This window comes from Cetorhinus maximus, chromosome 17 (assembly GCF_964194155.1).
Source record: "Cetorhinus maximus chromosome 17, sCetMax3.hap1.1, whole genome shotgun sequence".
Lineage (NCBI taxonomy): Eukaryota > Metazoa > Chordata > Chondrichthyes > Lamniformes > Cetorhinidae > Cetorhinus > Cetorhinus maximus.
The window spans coordinates 24,712,236-24,737,866 of NC_135895.1; the positions used below are offsets into that span (position 1 = coordinate 24,712,236).

Genomic DNA, 25,631 nt, shown 5'->3' on the forward strand with positions numbered 1-25,631 from the left:
CTTGTATAATCCTATTTTCTTACCCTCTATATGCATTTACATACTCACCTTTCAAATCCAAATCCCTTTTAAATTATAGTCACTGTTTCAATTGCCATCTATTCTAATAATGCTTTGTGTAAAAAAAACGCTTCAAACTTCTCCTCGTCGTTTTGGTGATAATCCTGAGTCTATGCAACAACTCACTCCTCCTACCCTGTTACTGAATTTGCCAACCAATGAGAAATTCTATCATTTTGTACCCTGTCAAAACTTCAATGTTGTTGAAAACCTGTATTGGGTGCTCTCAACACCCTCCCCCAGTCTTCTTTCTTTTTGTTGTGGCAGAACTCACAGCAGTCTGTTTTGCAGTAAACAGAATCTATTTAAACAGTACACTACAGCAAACAGTCTACAGAATCTATTTAAACAAATTCTCTATGTACAATAGCAACATCTCCTTATAAAAGCAGGATGATTTCTCCAGCAAAATGCAGTGTGTGGGGGGTAGTTGCATACAAATGTAGATATATACAACCAATCCCACTTGCTTTCACATGTGTGATTGGCAGGGGAGTTGCCCTATCATTTCCAGTCTGTTGGGGAACAGGGATATGACTGTATACAGCCTAGAACACACAATCTCATTTGTCTTTTTATAGTCTTTTCTACAGTATTCCAACATTTTTAAAGCTTTGTGTTTCTATAAGTCTAATTTTGACTGCTGTTTCACACCCATGTTATCAATATTGTCATTTAGTGAATATACTACTTCACATTTCTCTAGTTTGGAACTGCGTTTGCTATCTTTCTTCCCATTCACCTTCATGCTGCAATCATCCTCTGATTTACCATGCACTCTAATTTTTATATCATCATAAACTTCTGTATTCCCTTTCTTGAGTCAATGACACACTAAAATAAGATGTCCTAGAATAGGTCCGTGGAGCCTACATGTAAATGAAGAAATATTTGAAAGCAGAATAAACACCCGAAAGCTGCTTCACTGCGAGCGGTCATTTTAAATGCCGGGAACAGAGCATGATGTATGGCGTGTATTGTAAACACCATGTTGTTTACCACCACCTTCCTTCTGTTCAAGCTCAGATCTCTAGTGATGGATGCGGCACCACCAAGTTTTGCTTCAATAATCCTGCCCAGTGTAATCCAGCCAGTGATGGGAACTGTTTCTTTTTTTCATCCACTCCATTGGGTAACCAAGGCTTGCAATTTGAAATGAGTGGAAGGGCAACCGGCTACATCTCGATTGGCTTTTCAGATGACAAAATAATGGTAAGTAATCTTGGAAGAAGATATAATGTATTGGACGCAAGTTTAGGAGGTAGTTTGCCGTTCATCAAAGTGAATGATATTCCTGGTTGATAGAGCTATATATAGTTTGCAGCAGTTAGTGAGTATTGAAGTACCTGGCATAAATAGCTCCCAATTGATGTTCCAAATAGCAAATAATGTTGATCTATGTGACTGACAATGAAGTTACCTGCTGAAGATCAGTGACAGAATAGTGGGTCTTCCTGTTGAGTTGAAATATCAGTGAAAGCACAAGTAATCCCCAAAAAAGTTAGATTGCATTTTTCTTTCCTTTTGTTTCACCCTTTATATGTATTTACATACTTGCTTTTCAAATCCAAATCCCTTCTAAATGATAATCACGGTTTCCAATGCCATATATTCTAATAATGCTTGGCGTGAGAAAATATTTGTTCTGGCGATAATCCTGAGTCTATGCAACAACTTGTTCCTCCTACCTTGTTTACTGATTTTGCCAACCAATGAGAAATTCTATCATTATACCTTTAATTAGATTAGCATAGGCAGAGAGATGGCAGAAGGTAACAAAGTTTCTTAACATTGGAAATATTCCTATAATGTGCTCTTTATCATCACAGAATATTACACTGGTTTCAGCAAGAATCTGCTTGTCACTTAACTCAAGATTGATTGGCTATTATAGACTAATGTGTTTGAAATTCTGAATGATGCAAATGCAAGTTAATGTGTTTGAATGACTTAAGATACCATACCTGACGCATTCCATGTGGTTTTTCTTTGTGTGAGGTATCCTGTCATTGACTATGGTTCCACTTTATACCTAGGGCAATGATGAAAACTACATTTGTGGTATGGACAACTCTGGAAATGTACAAGTGCAGCGTGCCTATTCCACAGGAAAAATGCTTCCTCGCCCAGAGCAGCTGGTAACCATCTTCGACTTGTACACAAATAGATTGTATGTAAAGCATCACTGTGCTCTATAAACAATAGAGCCTGATGAAAAGGTTCTGTTCTTGTGCTTTTGCACCTAAACTAGGGGTTGTGGGTTTGAGTACCGTACCAGGGATTGGGCTCACATTCTAAACTTGCACTCAAGTGCATGACTGAAAGATGACATTTAAAAAAATTCTTTCATGGGATGTGGGCGTCACTAGCAAGGCCAGCGTTTGTTGCCCATCCCTAATTCCGCCAGCTGCCACAGTGGGATTTGAACCCTTGTCCCCAAAACATTAGCTTGGGCTTCTGGATTACTAATCCGGTGACATAACCACTACGCCACTGTCTCCCCTTTTAATATATACTATATATTCAGTAAATAATATATGGCTTGCAGTGCAATTTCTAATGGACAACCCATAAATTCATTATATGCTCCTGTATTGTGTTTCTGTTGCAATCTTTGACCCTTTTATTCTTTCATAGCAGTAGCAGGATCCATAGCTTTGTGATTCTCAGCTTCTAAAAGCCTCCTTGAAACACAAGGTAAAAGGCATAGGGCAGAGCTTTGGACCATAACCTCGGTGTAGGGATCCCAATCTGCTCTGTATGGGAAACAGTCGCCCAGCAATAATTTCACTGAATTGGCCAATTAGTGGCCAGAGGGTGTGCTTGGCATCCAATTAAGAATGGTGGGCAGGCTCTTGAAGCTGGAGGGTCAACAGGACACCCTCCAGCAATGAAGAAGCTGCAGCCTGCCATTGCAGGCAATGGAATGGGAGGAGGCCCCTATCTTGTGGCACCATTTCAGCTACTTTTATAACTTTTAAATGAAAAAAAAATAGCCACAGCTGCTGGGCCACCATTTTGGGAGGGCAGGCTGTGGCTGCAGCTGTGAATAGGCAGACAGGGAGGGCCTCACAGTGCGCCAGGAGCGCTGGTCCTCTGGTCTGCCAACAAGAGACTGCTTCCAGGCAGCTGACCCAATTCCCAATGCCATGTGGGCCCACAGGACGACTAGAAAATTCCAGTCAGCCTCTGACAATTGGCCTTAATAGACCAGTTACTTACCTTAATTGGCTAGCTGCCAATTGTAGGCAAGTTGCCCTTCCATCCCTGATCCCACCTCTGGGAAAATGCCCTGGGGGTGGGATGGTGCTGGCGTACCAGCATGCTGTCTGGTGTGTGAATTTACACACACGCCACCATGTAACCTGCTGCAATATGGTGGGGAAAATTCTGCCTATAATGTTCGTTCATGACCATGCAAGATAACAATGATCACTCATACACAGGGTGAAGTGAACAATATAAATACTGCCGATGTAAATGGAGTCATTCAGTGCTCATTCATCACAAGAAACAACATTTCAGTAGTACAAAGAGCTTCTAACAACCTGTACTACTTATTCTTTGCGAATGGACCTTCTGATGGTGGTAAGTACTACAGTGAGATTCAGAAGAAACAATTCTGTTTCATGTCTTTTAAATTCAATGCAGCATTCAAATACAGTGTGTTCTGTATAAAGCATTAGATAAGAAATTGATTTAATATGGAAAACATTTTCATCGCATGTACCTTAAAGCACTCCTCGGCTTCTTATCATTCACAGCTTGATGCTTTTCCTCAATAGTAGAATTAATCTATTAATCTTTCAGGTTAAACTCTACCTACTACATGCATTTGTTTCCATGTAAGTATGGAAAACGCATTTTAAGTGTTTGGTATTTGATACATTGGCTCAGATTTTGCATTAGGAATAATGGCAAAACGGTCAGCATTTGCCGTCATTACTCCTCCAAAACTGACAGCGACTGGAGTCTGCAGTTAAACATGAGAATTCAGAAGTTGCTGTCGGCCATTCTCTCATTGGATGTGGTGTTGAAATCCCCCCAGCCGCAAATCAGATATAAATCTTTGAACTGCTAAGAACTTGCTTATTTACATCAGTTTTTATTTTCTTTATTCTTTCACAGGATGTGGGTGTCACTGGCAAGGCCAGCATTTGTTGCCCATCCCTAATTGCCCTTTGAACTGAGTGGCTCGCTAGGCCACTTAGGAGCCAACCTCATTGCTGTGGGTCTGGAGTCACATGTAGGCCAGACAAGGATGGGACAGCAGATTTCCTTCCTTCCCTAAGGGACATTAGTGAACCAGATGGGTTCTTATGACAATCAATGATAGCTTTATGATCTCCACTACTGAGACTAGCTTTCAATTCTGGCGCTTTTATTAATTGAATTTAAATCCCACAAGCTACCATGATGGGATTTGAACCTATGGCTTGGTTGTCTGCATTGCTAGTCCAGTGACATTACCACTACATCACTGTCTCCCTTGTAGTCTTGTTGTAAATATCCTTTAAAAAGTTAGACCTTGTTGAATGAGATGTAACTGGGTTTTTAATAGTGTACTAAGTTCATAATTACTACTGAGCAAGCTCTCTGGCCCATCAAAACATGTTTTATATTTGTGAAAAATCAAATTTCTCCATTATGATAAAAAATATCAACTTCTTAATTTTGAAAGTTTGTTTGTGATATTTCAGCTTCTACGTTCATCTTATGTGTATGTCCCATTCATTGATTTCACTTTCTGTGAAATTTAAAATAAAGGTGAAAAATCCTGAGTGTTTTACTTACTGCTTTGCTGTCTGTGAGATTACATCAATGTAATTGGCTGCTTACCCTGCTTAATGACATCACTGTTCCTAGATGCTTGGAGCTCGCTTTGATTTGGCACCGGATTCAAACTACTGTAAGGAAAGGAGAAGTCCACACCACGGAGATAATTAGGTCTTTGTGAGCAGGCTTCTTCAATATTAATGGGAAACGCCATCACTTTGCCACTGACTTCAAAATCCTGGCCATGCATGATTCTAGTATGTTGTGGACAGTTGACTGGTCTATGCTTTTGTGAATTTTTTGTTGAAGGAGGGAAGAGAGCAGAATATGATGAACAGAGTGTGGACTGGTGAATTATATTTTCACCTAATATCTTTATAAACTGAGTTGTACATTATCATTGGTACAGGATGAAAGTGAAAATTGTGCAAATATATATACAACATATAATGTGACGCAGTAGATTGCACTCTCACCTTTGACTCAGAAGGTAGTGGGCTTGAGTCTCACTCCAGAAACTTGAGCACAAAAATCTAGACACTCCAGAGCACTGCTGTCAGAGGTGTTGCAGTTTGGATGAGACGTTAAGCCTCATCTACTCTCTCCGGTGAACCCAGAGCATTGTGGATGCTCAGTTGTTGAGTATACTCAAGTCAGAGCTTGATTAGATTTTTGATACTGAAAGATATGGGTATAATGTGGGAAGGTGTGGCTGAGGTAGATCAACCATGATGTTATTGAATGACAGAGCAGACTTGGAAGGCTGAATGGCTTACTCTGGCTCCGATTTCTTATGTTTTATGTTCTAAATAAGTTCTCCCTGGTACCCTGGTCAATAATTATTCCTCAATCAACATCACTAAAACAGATTCTGTGGTTTTCACGTGCTGTTTGTGGACCATGCTGTGCACGAATTGGCTGCTGCATTTCCTACATTACAGCAGTGACTGCACTTCAGAAAGTTCTTCATTGGCTGTAAAGCACCTTAGAACCTCCTGATGTTGTGAAAGATGCTATAAAATGCAAGTCTTTCTCTTCCCTCCTTTTCTCTCTGTCTCTCATTTTCTCTCTTTCTCCCTTACTCTCCCTAACATCCCAAGATACTACTCAGTTGAAATGAATACTCAAGAGTAGTATGTAAAAAGGAATTAAGGAATTTTTCAGGCCTGGAAATGTAAATTTTGAAGAGAATTTAAAGGTAAAGAAAGAGCAATAATGAGACAGAGTTCCAGGGAAGCGATGTACAGAAAAATAAGGCCATAGGCACAAGGCGGGATATAAAGTTGGAGGTGGTTCCAGAGTTTAGGTGTAGCAAGGCCATGGAGGAATTTGTAAAGGGATGCAATGAATGTTGAAGAGGATCAGAATAATGGGCAGGCAGAAACATGGTGTAGAACTGGATCTGGACAGCAAAGCTTAGGACCGACTGGAGTTTGTTGTAGAATGGGATGCTAATTAAGAGGATGTTGGAGTAAGTCTGGAGACAAAGATGAGATTCTGTCACTGGAGTGAAAGATAAGGCAAAGGCCAGCAATACGTCATGGGTGAAAATAATGATGGAGAGAATGTAGTTTAAGTTCAAAGTCCAAATCTAATGAGCAACTAAATGGGGATGACTTGAGAGGCAGGAGAAGGCCATGAAAAATTTTGGTAGGAGTTGACCTGGAAGAAATCAGTATTGACAATGCTTAATTGGAGAAAGTTGTGTCTCATCCATAGCTTGCTGATGGACAAGCTACTTGACAACACTCATGATGCTGGTATTGGAGAAGTAGAGTTCAGTGTTATTGGCATTCCTGTGGAAATGCCCCATGCCAATAAATAATGTAAATGTTGATGAGGAAGCCAAAGGTGGAAAGGTGGAGCACTTTTGAGATAACTGAAAGTCAAAGCCATTTCTAGGCATATATTGGTTGTGTTGGAACAGAAAGAAATGGAACCAAGGAAGGGCGATCACAAGGAGGTGGATTGTTGACGAAAGGTAGTGGTAAGATGGAATGGTTGACCATGTTAAGTGACAGAGAAATAATGTGCTGTGGTAGCAATTGCAAAGTATGTTGTTGGTAAATAATGCACAATTTAGGGTGTCATTGTGAGTTCTTTTGAACAAAGAATTGCCTACTCCTAGCATGCATTTAAACTTATTGTACATATTTCAGGACAAATAAGAAAGCATCCAGAGATCCCATTCATTTCAGAAGAGAAAGTAGATATTAGCGTTATACAGTCATCTTCAGGGAACAACGGCAGATCCATCCTCACCAAGGTTCATGGTAAGGAATGTGAAAGCAGGTTCATGTCATGTTCTTCTATTTGTTGTAAATGTACCAATCACAGGATAAGGATTGGTGAAACAATAATGTGAGTTCTTTATTTGAAGATAAGACTATGTACAGATAATGTTAACTATTCTGCTGATGTAGACTGAACACAAGTCATCAAATTAATGCATCACATCCTGTTGAGGTGGTAGTAATTGACAGCAGTTTAAGATATGCTCCCTTAAAGGTAAATGTACATCATATCATAACAGTTTATAACTGTTACTACTACACCTAAGTGAATTCAGTTATCAATGTTGGGTCAAAAATTATTTTTACTGTGAATTGTAGCTACTCACAAAGTATCTCGTATACCAAATCCTTTTCAATGTGATTATACATTTGACAATTTAGCTCTCTGGCACAGATCAAAATTGTAACTGTTTATGCTTAATAAGCTGTTATGTGACACTTTTTCTGAAAGACAAGCATGGCACTATAGACATTATGAGTTTGGTATATGGGCCTGTCATGAGCAACCTCACATGTTGATGCAGCCAGCAATAATGGCTCCCTTTTGGTGACATGATGGCATTTTTTTTCATTGAGAAATAAAGGGAAAGGCCCAAGGCCCATCAGACAGAATATTCAGTTGTAAAGAGTGAAAGAGATGAGATAAATAGTGAAGCAGGGAATTGGTGATTTCAAGCTTGGGTTTCCACAGTCTGAAAAGTATAGGATGATGGAAAATTGAGATTTGCAAAAAGATTATTGCGCATCCTTCCCACAATCCACTTTTATGTTGCGATTTTAGATTGAGGACCACTGCCAAATGCATTTAACCTTCATTAACAATTCTCTAGGTTGGATCCAGGATTTTATATGTTCTCATTAAGTTTGTGGCACAGTGAATGCCTCACAACAGAGTATAAATATGAAAATAGCCAAGATTCATTATAACTGTGAGGCTTTTAAGGGACTGAGTGTGTGGATAATTTTGGGACTCAACACAATGCATTTTGATTGTCTGATATGTTTCACCTGAAGCAGATCTATGTTATTACGTTGTCTATCTACTGGAAGCTGAAATATATTGGCCAATTTCCCCAGTGGGGGAAGCGACATCGTAAACGAGGCTGCTTGGCAAACTGATAGCTTAAAGTCTGACTAATGTAGGCAATGAAGTGGCTTGAAAGGATCTTGCGTTGCAAAATAGGAACACTGTGGTAGCTCAACCCTGATTTCTCCTTTCATTTGTTTTTATTAAGCAATCTTCCATTTTGTGTCAGATATTGTTTTCAGTGCTTTCCCTTGGAGCAAAAACTCTAAAGGAATAATGCCTCACTCAGTCTACAACATAGTAGTCCCAATTAAGTGGCCTGTGTTTCCTCCATGCATGACACCCAGCTAGGTGCACTAGATCACAGAATTATCCCTTATAACCCTGCTGATCCTCTCTACCCAAGTGTAAAAATTATATCATAATCATACATCAACAGTTAAGTATTTTACAGCCATTTAGTCAGGCTTTTGCTTCAGTGAATATTTGCAGATTTCACTTTTTGACTTCAGAAAGAAAAAACAAAGCCCAAAAGCTCTGAAGCAATTTTACATCTTTCTAGTTTGACCTGGCCATCCAATCAAACAATAGGGAGTAAAACAAGGAAGCCTATATCTTCGGTTTGCTGTTTGTCCAAACTAAATATTTAACACTGAATGGAGTAGTATCTTGCACCACATCCAGCGGATTGTGGTTTTCCAAAGTTGATTTTTATATTTGCAAGCCTATAATAGACTTCTTGTGTGAGATTTTAACTCACACAAAACACATTCACTTACACAGAATTAAAGTCAGGCCCTATGCATGTATCCGGTTTGTTTCCATAACTAAAGGCGTTTTTACATGGAAAGATTATTAGCCTCTCAATCCTCTACCAGAAAAATTGGTGGACTAGCTTTGCTTTGCCCAGCCTACCTTTTGAATTCCCAATCCTGGGTAATGTTATTAGCTCCCAGGGCATTGGAGGCCCACAAGCCTTCTCACCATGACAAGGTTCTAGGGAAGGACTTTTAGCGTTGTACAGAAAAGAAGATTGAAATGAACAGATATTAATTGAGAATGGGAAAATTTGAGAAGGTGGCCAAGGAAGGGAAGGAAGGCTTTCCCACCCCACTGCCAATTGAGCTTTAATGGCTCACTTAAGGCCCTCATCCCGCCGCCACTGGTATTAACCTAGGGGTCTCGCCTTACAAGAAGCCCTAAAAGCAAACTCTATCAGAGTTGCTGCGGGCTTCCGAGGGATGGTTCCTCATTGTCAGGTACTCAGTGCCTAATAAAGGGAGCTGGCATCAAAAGAGAGGAGGTGCTGTTGTGAGCCATACCCCTGCCCCCCCACGACCCCGCAACTCGACACCCCCATCCTGCCAACGCTCACTTGTGACCTGTGTCCCTTAATGATCCTAGGCCTCAGTGGGGGTGCATTACCGGCAACTTCTCTCCAATGGTTTTGCCAAGCAATGCACAACTACCAACCTCTAATTGGCCAGCATCTCTAAGGGAATGGGATTTCTGCCCACAGGTCCCTTGATCCTGGGGAAGGCCTGCTGTTGCCCAGCTAAGTGCCTGACTGACACTCAATTCGACTGGCCTTCCTCAGAGGAGGCAAATTGGAGCTCTCGCTGGCAGATGAGACCCCTGTCACCTCCATTAAATTCTGCCCATTAAACCTGCAAGGAACAGAGGGAGATAATGTTGCAGAGGTCTTGGTAATGGATGGGACTACCGAAAATATATAAAGCCCTACCATGTTTCTATTTTAAAGGTGCACTGATGTTAATAGCCTGGATGACAACTGGAAGCATTGGCATGATAATTGCGAAGTTCTTTAGGAGCATTGGAGGCAGTAGGAAAATTTTGGACAAGGATATTTGGTTTCAGGTAAACTTGGAATGTGGATTATTTGCTTTCAGAATTGCCAACAAAATTGGTTCATTATTTAGCCCTGACCATGTTTAAATTCATTCACATTTGTTAGAAATGTCCATTCTGGTAGAATTTTGGCACTGGACCATGCCTTTGATTAAGAAATGAAGTAACTTTGTAGCCATGTTCATTTACTCTGTTAGATCTTCCAATATACTTTATTACTAATTTAATCTTGGCACTTGATAGTCTCAATTGTTTATCCTTTAGACAATGGTTTGTTCCACAGCCAGAGACTTTTGGGAACAGCAATTATTTTCTTGGGGAAATGTTTGCTAATCACTGCCGGTGCATGTTGTTGTGAAGTTTGTACATGTATTTTAAGCTTATACAGAATGAAAACAATATATTAAATGGGTGTGTTTTTTTTCGTTAGCTACATTCGTTTCTGATGGTGCTAACTGTTGCTGCAACAATCATTGGCTTTGTGCTGATATTCGTGAAGGAGAAAGGTTGGAGTTCTGTAAGTTCTCATGTTTTAAAACAAGCAATCTGATGAGAAGCATAAAATCATTTTTTAAATATTGATTAATGTTGATATCATTACCCTGTCAGTAGTACATCAGCATCAAAAGCAAAGTTATAATGCAATCACTATTTTCTTGCTTGACTCTAGTTTCAGAATATTATTTCATCATATTTTTAAAAATTCATTAATGGGATGTGGACTTCGCTGGCTGGGCCAGCATTTATTGCCCATCCCTAGTTGCTCTTGAGAAGGTGGTGGTGAGCTGCCTTCTTAAACCGCTGCAGCCCATGTGGTGCTGTTAGGAGGGGAGTTCCAGGATTTTGACCCAGCAACAGTTTCTTGCAACATACGCAGTTCCTGTGTGACAATTTTTATCATCTGTTATGACACAATGCTTGGCATGTTTGAAGTTATTCTTACTTATGCTATTTTTGATAAGCAAACGGTCAAGTCTCTTAAAATTACCGTCATTCTTGAGTCATTGCATTTCAGTATTCCCATCAGTGGTGGCACTATTTCACCTCCAAAAAGTGATCACCTATGCAATTTAAATCCAGCTTCTGGGGAGCTGATTTACTGACTTTCTATCCCGTACCCAGCAATGCCCCCCAACCCCTGCCCCAATGCTTACCTCTTAATTCTGCCAACTGTGAGCCTCACTCCCAGCTACATTTTTTTTATCACTGAGCTCTAGTCAAGGAATTTGCTTTTCTGGCCAAGTCATTCCTGACCAGAAATGTTGGTCATTCCCTCTTGCTATATCCTGACCTCACTCTTTTAAGCCCCACTGGTTTACTTCTGGGACCTTCTGTGATACACTCCCATCACATGATATACTGACACCGGGGGGGATGGTTTATAATTATTTTCAAAAGGCCTTTGATGAGGCACCCAAAAGTAAATTTATGACTAAAGTCAAAGTATGAGGAGTCAGGGGACAGGTAACAAAATGAATAGGAAGCTGGCTGTGAAACAAAATAAATAGAGTAGGGGTTAAAGGTAACTACTCAGACTGGCCAAAGATAGGAAGGAGGTGGGGTTCCATAGGGATTGGTGTCGGTGGCATGCATAGCTCACAATTTTCATTTGGAATTTCGAAGTACAATTCAAAATATTGCAGATGACACAAACTGGGCAGTGCAGTTAACACAAAGGAAGAATGTGACAAAATACAAAAAGACTTTAATAAGCTAGCAGAATGGACATGTAGAATGTAATTGAGAAATTAATTTTAAAACAGGCAAGTATGTATGAGGGGGTGCGTTTTGGTGGGAATAAAGAGGCCACTTAATTCTTGGATAATGAGCCTGAATATAGGACCTAGGGTTACACATTCACAAATCACTAAATGTAAGGATACCAGTTACCAGTGCCATTTAAAAAAAAACAGGCCAAACATTGCTTACTTTCCAGAGGAATTGAATTCAAAAGCAGAAAAGTTATGTTAAACTTGTATAGAAACTTGGTTAGTCTACACTTGGATTGCTGTGTACATTTCTGGTCTCTGCATTATAGGGATGATATAGAGATGCTGAAGAAAGTGCAAGAATAAGGCCTAACCTGAAAGGATATACCTACCAGAAAAGGCTGAACAGGCGAGGGCTCTTTTCTGTAAAAAAGAGAAGACTTAGGGGTGAAATGATGGAAGCCTTTAAAATTCTGAAAGGGTTTAATGGAGTATATGTGGAGAAAATGTTTCTACTTGTGGAAGTGTTCAAACTAGAGGTCATAAGTATAAAATAGTCACTAATAAATTCCAAAGGAAGTTCAGAAGAGATCTTTGTTCAGTGAGTGGTCAGAATGTGAAGCGCAGGGAGTAGTTGAAGCAATAGCATGGATGCATTTAAGGAGAAATCAGATAAACACACGAGGGTGAAAGAAATAGAAGGTTAAGCTGATAGGATTAGATGAACATGGTTGGGAGGAGGCTCATGTGCAACATAAACATGAGCATCGACCTGTTGGAGCCAATGTGCTGCAGACTTGATGTAACTCAATGATTCAATCCGGACGAATTGATTTGTTTAAGTGGGCTATAGATGTCTTTACAACATTTTGTTTCAAATGGCATCAGTTGTGTTTGCTCTTATATTTACTGACAGGAACAGAAATGTTGATCATTAACTTGCTTCTACCAAAATAATTCTCCACCTTGATCCATAATTGAATCATTAAAGAAGTAACTAATTTATTTAAAAACTAATATATTTTCCTTTATTAAAGAAAATGACTTAATTCTTCACCTTAATAAATACCACCTTTTGCTATATCGTAGTGAAACTTGGCTTTTCCTCCCCTCTATGTTCCTGTGTGTTTCTCTTGCAGAATGCAGGAGCTCACCCTGTGTTGGGGTGTATTGTAATGGGGCTCGCACTGATTCAACCTATTGTAGCCATGTGCCGACCTACACCAGATCACAAGAGGTCAGTTCAATAGCAATTTAACATCTCGTACGGCCTGATGTTTTGAATTCTGGATTTGCCCTGACATGATTCAGTTCTCTGGATATCAGTTAACTATTTAAACAAAGACAGGTAATCGGATTTTGGTAATGAGAGGAAGACCGACTGAGATCTAACAGAAGAGGAATACATTTCTCCAGTGTTGGAAGGTGGAGTGTCACATTATGAATGTGGAATCTAATATTGCTGATACCACAAGTCAGTGCTATTTAGTGATGTTAGTAACCATGCTGTTGCAGCAGATAAAGCTGTTGATAATTCTTTTTGACCTTGCTGAATTTCCGAGGAACATTTTATCATATTAAAGAGGCTCTACTGATCTTTATGAGCAGTATTTTGATTGCAGCTTTCCTGGTTTAATTATATTTCTGACTGCTCATCTCTATATTGCAATGTAAATGCGGTTGCTCTTATGGCTTTTTGATCCTTGTGTGACATGCACCATTCTCTGGCCGAGATGTCAGTCTGGCAGACCACTAACGTACCTGAGCCTGTGTGTTTTCTGATGATGTTGCTAGGGATGTGGCACAAATGACTCATCTGCTGGGTTTTCCATTCCCAGGAGGAAATTCATCAGTTCTCTTGCCGCTTCCTCTTTCAGAATCGAATGGTATTGTAACACTGTATTCCTTTATAAGAAATGTAAGAAAAATCAAGGGCTGCCAAAGCCAGTTTAGTGCCGCATATTCTATCCGTAGTGTTCCAGCTGTCCCAACCAAGAAACCAGCCACGGGCAGAATTTTCTGGATGGCAAGGGGCGAAGTGGGAATGGGCGTGGGCAGGCGCGGACCCGATCACCGCTCGCGGTCGGGTCCGCGCCCCCATTTTACGCAGGCGGGCCAATTAAGGCCCACCCAGTGTACTTCACGACTCCCATGCATAGCGGGAGTGGGCGGGCGGTGGCAGGCCAGGCCAGAGGGTAGGCCATCGGAGCAGGCCAGGCCGGAGGGTAGGCCATCGGGGCAGGCCAGGCCAGAGGGTAGGCCATCGGGGCAGGCCAGGCCAGAGGGTAGGCCATCGGGGCAGGCCAGGCCAGAGGGTAGGCCATTGGGGCAGGCCAGGCCAAAGGGTAGGGTGGGGGGCCAATGTGCCCCTCGTTTTTTGGATAACTGCCTTGCTGTCCTCCTCGAGGAGGTGGGAGGTGCTGGTTTCCCAGGACGGGAGGAGGAGGCCCCCCCACATGATGAAACGTGCCTGGGAGAAGGTGGTGAGCTCCCGCGACGTGGTGCGGCGCACCAGGATCCAGTGTCGCAAGCGCTTCAACAACCTGTTGCGCCCGGGAAGGGTGAGAACAATGTTGGCATTGGTCACTTAACCCAGCAGGTAGGCTTTCCCCCCTGCTGCCCCTCCCCCCACCCCGAAGTCTGAGCGTAGTGACTGCACTGAACCATTGACGGCAAGTGTCCTTCGCTGGGTGGACCAGCAGATATTGCCCATGCCGCGGTCACCCTGAGAGGGTGGTGAAGAGATGGGTTTTGCGCCAGCAGCATGTGGTACACTAAGACACGCATGACTGTTTTGGGGGCAACCTGGAGGAGCTGCACCTAGGTGCTGTGTTTGAACTTCAGGACAGGTCCAAGTCAGGGTGATGAGATGCTGGGAGGGGAGCTTCAAGGTAGCATGGCAACAAACCATCTGCTGCCCTCTGCACTCCATGTGCTTGCGCCTCCTTGCTATGGAAGGATATACTGTGTGGTGCCTAATGTGATGTAGGCAGCATGTGACCAAAGGGGGTGGTGGAGGGGGCTGGGGGGGATGGGAAGGGCCTAGTACCTTTGTGTGAGTGTTTGGCAGCAGCGGGGTGAGGAGACACTGGAGCCCTGATATGTCCCACTCTGGTTGGGGTGGGCCGTGTGGGAAGAGAGTCCATGTACAATTTGCACAAATCAATGCTCTTCTCTCATTTTCAGGAGAAGAATGCTCATAACATGGCAGAGCGGGTGAGGACTGGCAGCAGGCAGGTGCAGATCGCCATTCTCAGCCATTCTGAGCAGGAGGCCCTGGATCTGGAGAGGCGCCTTGTGCCCAGGTCCACTGGTGTCGTTGAGGCTGGGTTGCCACGGCCAGGTAGGTATGCCTAGCAGTGAAGTCAGCATTGTTCTCCCAACAGCCATGGCAATGCTGAATGTTCAGTGATTGAAGTTTGCAACATGGCTTGACCATTGCTTATGGAAGGATGAGCGCATGATGATCCGGGGGACAGGGATGCACTTTGACATTGTCTTCACTTTAACTCATCCAATGTCCTTGTTCTTCCTTTCAACATCAGCGGAGCAGGGCCAGGAGGAGGAGCAGCAGAGGCCCCCTCTCACACCTGAGGGGCCTGAAGTCTCACCAGCGTCACACCATCTCTGCCAGGCAGGCACCAGTGTAGATACTAGCAACTCGGTGGGAATTAGAACATCGGCTAGTGTCCCGGGGCACAGCGGTGAGGACGCTTCACAGTCACTGGAGGAGCTGGCAGAGACAGAGAGTGCCCATGATGCCAGCAGTCAGAGGACTGCAGGGGACCAGGCACATGCTCAGTCAGTGCCTGATGATGTGCCTCTGGAGTCGTCCGCGATGCAAACGCAGGAAATGCAGCCGGGTGTGCGGGAGCATCTGAAGGAGATACATGAGGCTATGCTTGGCTTGCTGTCCGTGGTGGAGGCGTCTACGCAGATGATTGCCGAAGCAATGAACCACATGTCCGAGTGCCATGCGTCCTCCATGGAGAGAGCCTCCTCCAGGAGACCCATCAGGGCTTCCTGGGGATGCGCTCTGACCAGCAAGCCCTCACATCGGCATTGGCCTCAGCTGGTCAGTGCCAGATTGGGAGAAGTGTGGGCACCAAGTTTCCCAGCTCGGTGCCCATCCATCCACGGTGAGCAGGGAGGTCCGAAGCGACCTCACGTTGGCGCAGCAGCTGCATGTCGTCTCTGCGGGCGCCTCTCAGGGCACTCTGGATGAGGGCGGCAGCTCCTCCGCCCCCCTGCCAGTGACCATTACATCCAGTGAGGCTGTGACGACTGGGGAGATGCCAGCTGTGGAACTGGCAGATCCCACCCAGGCGGGGCCAGCACAGGCTCCACGGGCCAGAGGACGACCGCCAGGGTCATTGAGGCCAACAAAACAGCAGAGTCAGCAGGCTGTCTCAGATACCAGTCTCAGCGATGGGGCAGCACCAAGACATAGCACCCGGAAACGTAAGCATAAGGCATCTTAGGCAGACCCCGGGTTTATCACTGGTGCTTTTGTGTTGGCCCGAGATGAGGTTTTTATGATTTGCTTTGAATTGGAACACCCTTGTAATTTTGTTTCATTAAGTTTCTTTGCCTGTGACATTAAATTCAGACATGTGACCATGGCTGAGGGTGCCTCTTTTCTTCTTATGTGTATGGTTTCCAAAAATATTAGGAGTGCTTTGTGGAACATTCAGCTTTATTAACAAGGCCCTTAATTACTGTTCATAACCTGGAAGATTTAGCACTTGGGTATCGAGTATGGAGCCTCCAGCCCAATCTCGTCCTGTGGTGTGCTAGCTGAATGCTCGTTGAATTAAAGCCTCCCGGGTGTCCTTGCTTCCCCCCTTTCCAGCGCAACATTGTGGAGAGTGCAACATGCAACTACTATCACCAAGACACATTCTGGGGGGTACTGGAGTGCACCCCCTGAGCGGCCCAGGCATTGGAAGCGCATCTTGAGAAGACCGATGGTTCTCTCCACCACAGCCCTTGTGGTGCCATGGCTCCTATTGTACCACTGCTCAGCTTCTGTTCTTGGATGCCAGAGAGCCGTCATGAATCACCTTCTGAGGAATAACCCTTGTCACCCAGCAGCCAGCCATCAAGCTGGGCTGGAGCACTGAAGAGCGCTGACACCTGGGAGAGTCTGAGGATGTAGGCATCGTGGGAGCTGCCTGGGTACCTTGTACAGACTTGTAGAATCTGCATCCTGTGATCACACACTATCTGCACGTTCATGGAGTGGAAGCCCTTCCTGTTGATGAAGGCACCGGGCTCACCTGCTGGTGCCTTGATGGCCACATGTGTACAGTCTATAGCACCCTGGACGTGGGGGAAGCCAGCAATGGCCGTGAAGCCACTGACTCGCTGTAACTGGCTGTAACAGAAGTGGGAGAAGGTCGATGCACGGCTAAACAGAGTGTCTGTGACCTGCTTGACACAAATGTGGACAGCTGATTGGGAGACACTGCAAAGATTACCCACGGACCCCTGGAAGGAGCCAGGGGCTTAGAAATTGAGGGCAGCTGTGACCTTTAGAGCCACTGGCATGGGGTGTCCACCCACACAGTTAGGGGAGGTCTCAGGCCCAATCATCTGACAGATATAGTTGACTTGAGAGACGGAGCCTCCTTCGGCACTGCACCTCAGACATATTGAGGTCACTGCTTCGCTGCCTGTATACCCTGGCAGCAGGATAGTGGCGTTTTCTGCAGCCCCTACCGCCTTGGTCTACCTCTTGGCCCTGCGCCCCTTGTGCCTGCGCCTGTCCTCCCAAAGGCGGCTCTCCTGGAGGCTGAATGAGTACTCTTGACCTCCTCCCTCTTCTAGCCCTCCCTTCCTCCTCAGAGGAGGTGCCTCCACTGGACAGTTCAGCTCCCATTCCCAGGCTATGGGAAGGCTTCCTGAAACCTGCAGGCCCAAAAAAGGTTCCTCACTGCAGAGTGCTGACCTGAAGATTAAGAGTCCAGACAAAGCAGCTGGTATGTGTTTTGAAGTATTGCAGATCACACAGGCAAGTTTCAAAAACTTTGAAAAATCAATACTTGACAGAGCACATTCGCGACCCCAGTGACCCCTCTTATCTCGCCCGCGGATGAGGTTCATACAAATGTGTCCTACCCACCTGCCCATTGCGCCCATGCGCCGAGCCGAAGATTGCATGGGTGCCGAAAAATCGGAGTTGATTGGTGAGTCAAGGGCCTTAAGTGGCCCGTTAATTAATGGCGGGCGTGCAGCAGATATCATTGTCCGCCCGCCCAACGAAATATCGCGATGGCACCCGGTGACATTGGGAAGCTTGCCCAACGTCACCGCGCGTCATTTTACACGCGGATGTGCGGGGCCTGCCCCTGCACGCCAACGGGAAAATTCTGCCCCATGTTCTGAATAGCCTTTCTCTCTTGCCACTCCTGTCGAATGACTACTTAGCCTTTATCAGTCAATAGAAAAAAGAAGCTCCTTTTAGTATCTGATTTAAATTTATCTTTTAATTAGCTTATATCTATGACCTATGATACTACGCTACTGCTTTATTTTAAACTAATGTTCAGGATTAGTCTTATCTGAACCTCTTGATATTTAAGTCAGGGACTCCGCTTAATTGTCTGCTCTCCTTATAGCTCATCACCCTTACTCTGAATTTGTCTATTGCTATTCTCTCATTTCCTAAGATGTAGTACATTTGTAGCATTCAGAACTTTACGCAGCCTTTCAAGTGCATTGTGATCACTGTACTGTACAACCTCAAAATTACCTTGATTAAATTGTATTCTCTGTTCTGGCTATATTCCCTGGCACTTTATAAACTTTATGAAAAAGATTGCTTCATTGTCTCCTCCTGATAGTGTTCATGGTCCTTTTCTGAATCATCCTAGTCAAAATCCATTTCATTCACAGTTGCACATCAATGTGTCATTCAGCAATTTATCTGCTATCTGTCCAGTTATTTTCATAAATGACCCAAATCCTTCCACTGAATTTATTTTTAAATATGGAATTTATAACAGACTCCATTTTGATACCATGATGTGGCCCTAAGGAAACCTCACCTTATCACTTTGCAGGAGACCTTTTAACTATTCATGTCAACTAAACCCTGTGGTGCCGAGTTCCACATTCTAACCACTTTCTGGGTAAAGAAATTTCTTCTGAATTCACTGCTGGGTTTCTTAAAGACTACCTTATATTTATGGCCTCTAGTTCTTGGCTCACCCATAAGTGCAAACATCTTCTCTATGGCTACCCTATTAAACCCCTTCATAATTTTGAAGACCTCAATCAGATCACCCCTTGGTCTTCCCTTTTGTAGAGGAGAGCCCCAGCCTGTTCAATTTTTCATTGTTGTTGAATCTATTGTCAAACAGTGTAGTGAATTTAGCATCTTTTTCTTTCCGAAGCGTCCATTCATAACTTAATAGATGAAGTAAAGAAGGATTTTGTGCAAAAGAGAAAAATAATATATTGGTTGTCATGTAACATAATGAAGCATTATTAATCACTTATTTGCATTCTTGAGATTTAAAGATCAAAATAAAAATGTGTTTTTCTTTGAATTCATTCTGGCTTGGTCCTTAAAAAAACACTGAGAAAACCCTGTCATTTTCAATCAGCAATAAAAATAAATTTTAATTGATTTTAACGTTCTTTAACAATTCATCTTGTCTGAGGAGATGCTGCTTAGTGACAAAGGAGTAGCGAATAATGGGTTTGGTTTTCCTGATGGTCATTTGGAGAATAATTTTGACTTATTTCTGATCGATGGCAGAGAAACAACCTGATGGCTACTTGGATAGCTATATGATTGAGGGAAATTATGGAGAAGTAGAACAGATGCTATGTGTGTTGATGATGCCACTGAGGGACAGTGTGTCTATGAGGGAGCCAAAGGTAGATCCTTGTCAGGATCTAGAGGTGTCATCCATGAGAAGGAAAGATGGGAAGGAAAAATATGGAAGTCAATTGAACAATGACTGCAAAATAGTAACTTTATTGTTCCCATGTTTTCTTTTCATTTTTTTATTTTAAATAAATAACCATCTTTAATGAAGGATATTTATCAAACGATGAAAGCAAAATTAAATGGCAATTTTGTGTTTCTACAGCCGATACATTTTTAACTGGTTTCATGCCTTCATGGCTTTGGTCATCAAGTGTCTTGCAGGTAAGTGATTGTTCAACATATGGAAAGTCATAAATAATTTTAATAAATATGTATGATATGCTACATCCTATCTCTATTTGCTGCTTTAATGCGGTTGACTTTGTTCTGGACAAGGTTTCTTAATATTTTTCACAATACTGAAGTTAAGGAATGTCTGTGTATGAATATTTTTTTAATGGATTAATGTCTTTGTTAAGAAAGGCACTACATGGGGATATAATAAGTGTTTGTACACCATTATTCAGAATGTAATTTCATGGGCTCTGGGGTTTTAGTGTAAGAAAGAAACAGAACTCCCCCCGATCAGCTGCAGTGGTAGATCGGGAGAAGGCCCAGGGCTCCTGTTAGGCTTAACAGTGTCCGATGGGGAGAACTCAGAATAGAGTCCTGACATTCATATTAGAATGTAATTTTTCCTTTTCCTCTCAAATTCATTTGCAAATGAAAATATAACCATTTTTTTTTCTGAAAAAAATACCAGCTTCCTTGAAACCTCCTCACGTTCATCACTCTCTCCCTTCTAGTGGCAACTCTGTTTCTAGGGTTCAATCTGATAAATGTAACAGCAAATAGATGGCCGGAGAAGGTCTTGGGAGGATTTGTTGGATGGGAAGCCCTGTTATACATCATGCTTTGCGTATGTTGCTATACTAAAGAAAACGGTAAGGAACAGTTCAGCATTGATTTTCTATATTGATGATCAATAAATCTCACATCATTGAGTATACAGAATACATGATTAAAAACTAACCATGCCCTTTACATCTCATTTTTTCAGCTTTGTACATCAACCTGAGGAACAAGGTATTGTGTTTTATCTCACTAATTACTTTCTGCTTATAAATATCATACATTATTAGGGTTAAAATTCACAGAAAACCTGGTCATCGCAAGGATAGCAATCAATGTAAGCGTGGACGGAAATACCCGGTTTTAGGAGACAGGAAGGCTACTTTTTAATTCTTTCATGGGATATGGGCATCAATGGCTAGGCCCATCCGTAATCGCCCTTAAGAAGGTTGTGGTGAACCGCCTTCTTGAAATGCTGCAGTCCAGCTGGTGCAGGTACACCTAGAATGCTGTTAGGAAGAGAGTTCCAGGGTTTTGATCTAGCGACAGTGAAGGAACAGCGGTATAGATCCAAGTCAGGATGGTGTGTGACTTGAAAAGTTCCCATGGAACTGCTGCCTTCATCATCTAGATGGTAGAGGTCATAGGTTCAGAAGGTGCTCTTGAAGGAACCTTGGTGAGTTGCTGCAGTACATCTTATATATAGTACACACTGTGCATCAATGGTGGAGACAGTGAATTTTTAAGTTGGTGGATGGGGTGCCGCTCAAGCAGACTACTTTGTCCTGGATGGTGTTGAGCTTTTTGAGTGTCATTGGAGCTGTACTCATCCAGACAAGTGGAGAGTATTCCATCACACTCCTGACTTGTACTTCGTAAATAGTGGACAGGCTTTGGGGAATCAGGAGGTGAGTTACTTGCCTCAGAATTCCCAGCGTCTGTCCTGCTCTTGTATTTCAGATTTCCAGCAACCATAGTGTTTCACTTTGACATTGATATAATGCTTCTCACCTCCCCAGGATGTCCAAAAAGCATTTCATAAGCAAAGATTACTTTTGAAGCACAATCACTGTCATTACTGGCTGAAAGTGACAGGCTTTTTAATGACTTAAGTGAAGAGACTGAGATTTACAGGTGATAGAAAGCTAGGTGGGCCTGTAAGCTGTGAAGAAGCCACAAGGAAATATAGGCAGGTTAGGTGAGGAGATACTGAGATGGCAGATGGAATATTATAATAGGAAATGTGAGATTATTCACTGTGGTATTAAGAATAGAAAAACAGAACATCTTTTAAAAAGGCATGAAACTTTTAAATTTTGATGCTTGGAGAAACTTGGGTACAATCGAATAAGGAACACAAAAAGATAGCATGTAGGTACAACAAGCAATTCAGAGGGCAAGTGGCATCCTGTCCTTTCTTGCAAGGAGACTGGAATACAAGAACAAGAAAATCTTACTACAATTGTATAGGGCTTGTATAGGTAAGACCATACCTGTAAGCAATTTTAGACTCCATGTCTAAGGAAGTATGTACATGCACTGGAGGCAGTACAGTGAAGGTTCACTAGATTGGTTCCTGGGATGAGGAGGTTGACCTATGATTTGAGGCTGAATAAAGTTGGACTTCTCTGGAGTTTTAGAAGAATGAGAGGTAATCTCATTGAAACATACAACTTTTGGAAGGGGCTTGACAGGATAAACACTGAGAGGCTGTTTCCCTGGCTGGGGAATCTAGAACATGTGGGCACAGATTCAGAAGATATGTTTGATCATTTAGCATCGAGATGAGGAGAAATTTCTTCACTCAGTGAGTTGTGAATCTTTGGAATTATCTACCCCAGGGGGTTATGGATGCTCCATCCTCGAATATATTCAAGGATGGAATAGATAGACTTTTTGTCTTTGGGGAATCACGGGTTATGGGGAAAGAGCAGGAACGTGAAGATTTGGCACAAGATCAGCCATGATCATATTGTAAAATGGAACAGACTCATGAGACCACAAGGTCTATTATTGCTCCTATTTTTAATATATTGCCTCTTATCTAGATTGCACCATAACTTATCTTAAATGTGAGCAATCAACACATTTATTTTAATGTCAAGGAACAAAGGGCAAATTAAATCTATTTGTTCAAGATTTCTTACACCAACATCAATGTTGGAAAGATTATTGGAACTATTAGCAGATGAATCTGGGGGGTTTCCTTCTCAATTATTTTCTCTTCAATTCTACTTCTTCTCTCATTAAGGTATTAACTTCTTACTGGTCTAATCCCATGGGTGCCATCAACCTCTGGTAGCTCCAATTCATTGTCTTTTGTGCGCCTGCTGTGTTTTCAAAGCTGAAGGACATTAGAAAGAACAAAGAACTTCCATTGATGTAGTAGCTTACACATCCCCAAGATGTCCCAAATTCGTACTAGGAAAGCAGTTAGCATGTAGGTACAGCAAGCATTTAGGAAAGCAAATGGCATGTTAGGTTCTATTGCAAAGAGATTGGAGTACAAGAATAAGGAAGTCTTGCTGCAATTGTATAGGGCTTTGGTGTGTCCACACCTGGAGTACTGTACACAATTTTGGACTCCACAACTAAGGAAGGCTATATGTGCATTGGAGGCAGTGTAATGGGTGTTCACATGATTGGTTCCTGTGGTGTGAAGGTTATCCTATAAAGCTAGGCTGAGTAAACTTCTATTTCTCTGTAGTTTAGAACAATGAGAGGTGATCTCATACAAGATTCTGAAGGGGCTTGACAGGGTAGACATTGAGAGGTTGTTTGCCTGCCTGGGGAATCTAGAGCATGAGGATGCAGACTAGGAGATATGTTTGATCATTTAGGATCGAGATGGGGAGAACTTTCTTCACTCGGAGGTTGTGAATCTTTGCAGTTATCTACCCTAGGGAGCTGTGGATGCTCCATACTTAAATATATTCAAGGCTGGAATAGGTGGACTTTTGATCTCTGGGGAGTCAAGGATTATGGAGAAGGAACATGAAAGTGGAGTTTTGGCAGAAGATCAGCCATGATCGAATTGGAAGGTGGAGCAGGCTTATGGGGCCATAAGGTCTATTCTTGCTCCTATTTCTTAGGCTCTTATGATTAATAATTATTGAAAGCAGCACCATGGTATAGGAAATTGTCTTTTATCTACATTGAACCGTGTCTTATCTTAAATGTAGGCAATCAGGTTATTTATTTTAGTGTCAGGGAACAAAGGACAAATTAGTCTAATAGTTCAAAGTTTCTTACACCAACATCAACATTGGAATGATTATTGGAACCATCAGCAGATGAATGTGGGTTTTTTCCTTCTCAGTCTTTTTTCTCTTCATTTTCACTGCTCCTTTAATTCAGATGTTGGCTTCTAACTGGAAGATAGTGCCAATCATCCTCTGCTAGCTTGCCCAATTCATTGTTTTTTGTGTATCTTTTGTGCTAATGAAGCTGATGGTCATTAGAAAGAATAAAAAAATTTGCATTGATGTTCTCACCTCCCCAGGTATGTTCAAAGCATCTCACAGACAGTGACTACTTTTGAAGTTGTCACTGTCATTACCCAGGCAAATCACACAAGGTTTTTAATAACTTGGATTAAAGACTGGGAGTAAAGCATCCAAGTTTGTTGACGTTTCAAAGCTGGGTGGGAATGTAAGCTGTGAGGAGGTGCAAAGAGATATATAAAAGTTAAAAGTGAGTGGGCAACAAGGTGACAGATGGAGTATAATGTGGAGTATGATGAGGAAGCGTGAGGTTATTCACCACAAGAAGTAGAATAGGATACTTAAATTTTGTTTTTTAAATGCCTTAAAACTTTAAAATGCAGATGTTCAGAGGGAGTTGGGTGGACATGTGCAAGGAACACAAAAAGCTAATATGCATGTGCAGCAAGCAATTAGGAAGACAAATTAAAGTTGTCCATCCTTGCAAGGGGTCTAGAGTACAAAAACAGAAGTCTTGCTAAATTGTATACTGCATTGATGAGATCATACCTGGAAGAATGTACTCAGTTTTGGTCTCCATATCTATGGAAGGATATACTTCCATTGGAGGTGGTACCGCAAAAATTCATTAGATTGGCTCCTAGGTTGAGAAGATCCCCATTTGATGCAAGGCTCAGTAAAGTGGGCCTATATCATGGAGTTTAGAAAAATGAGAGGTGTTCGCAATGAAACGATTCTTGGGCTTGACAGCGTAGATATGGGGAGAGGTTTTGTTCCCCTGGCATGGGAACCTAGAACACGGAGGCACAGTCTCATGATAAGTGGTCGATCATTTAGGACTGAGATGAGAAGGAATTGCTTCAGTTGGACGGTTGTGAATCCTTTGCAATCTTTATCCCATAGTTTTGTGGATGCTCCATTGTTGAGTGTATTTAAGGCTGAGATGGACAGGTTTTTGGTCTCTCATGGAATCAAGGGATATGTGGATGGAGAGGAAAGTGAGTCGAGGCAAAAGATGAACCATGATCATTTTGAATGAAAGAACAGGATCAAAGGGCCATATGGTGGATTCCTGCTCCTATTTTGTATGTTCCTATGATCATTAATCATTGAAAGCAACACCATGGTAAAGGAGATTGTTTCTTATCTGCATTGAAACATTACTTATTTTAAGTGAGGGCATTGCAGCACATTTGTTTGGTGCATGGGGAACAAAGTACAAATTAAATCTAATAGTTCAAGGTTCCTTATTCCAACATCAACCACATCAAAGGATTATTGTAACCATCAGCAGATGAACATGGGATTTTCCTTCTCGCTCTTTTTCTCTTTGATTCTGCTGCTCCACTTCTTATGATGATGGCTTCTTACTGGAGTGTAGTCCCATGGTTGCCAATCACATTCTGGTAGCTTGCCTGCTTCATTGTACTTTGTGTATATTTCAGCTCAATAAGCTGAGGGACATTTGCAAGAACAAAGAGCTTGCATTGATCTCGTGCATCATACCTCCCCTGGATTTCCCAAAAGCATTTCGTGGGCAGTGATTACTTTTGAAGTTCAGGCTTTATCATTATGCAGTAACTTGTGCACAGTAAGATCCCACAATGGGATAATAACTACGTAATCTAATTTCATGATATTGATTGAGGGATTAAGAAGACCTTCCCTGTTAATCTTCAAATAATGTCATATTTATTTATGATATATGATATGACATATGAT

The 25,631-nt window shown here is 42.4% G+C and overlaps 1 protein-coding gene across 1 annotated transcript in view; it reads left to right on the top strand.

Annotated features, from left to right (window-relative positions):
* LOC144692245 (putative ferric-chelate reductase 1) overlaps positions 1 to 25,631 on the top strand; it is a 43,038-nt gene that overhangs the window by 6,891 nt on the left and 10,516 nt on the right. The window contains exons 5-14 of the mRNA XM_078560841.1: positions 1,087 to 1,272; positions 2,097 to 2,198; positions 3,507 to 3,648; positions 6,996 to 7,109; positions 9,920 to 10,035; positions 10,457 to 10,543; positions 12,875 to 12,972; positions 19,838 to 19,896; positions 20,421 to 20,558; positions 20,675 to 20,700. Coding sequence (XP_078416967.1) covers positions 1,087 to 1,272; positions 2,097 to 2,198; positions 3,507 to 3,648; positions 6,996 to 7,109; positions 9,920 to 10,035; positions 10,457 to 10,543; positions 12,875 to 12,972; positions 19,838 to 19,896; positions 20,421 to 20,558; positions 20,675 to 20,700 — 1,068 coding nt within the window. The remainder of the gene's footprint in view (positions 1 to 1,086; positions 1,273 to 2,096; positions 2,199 to 3,506; positions 3,649 to 6,995; positions 7,110 to 9,919; positions 10,036 to 10,456; positions 10,544 to 12,874; positions 12,973 to 19,837; positions 19,897 to 20,420; positions 20,559 to 20,674; positions 20,701 to 25,631) is intronic.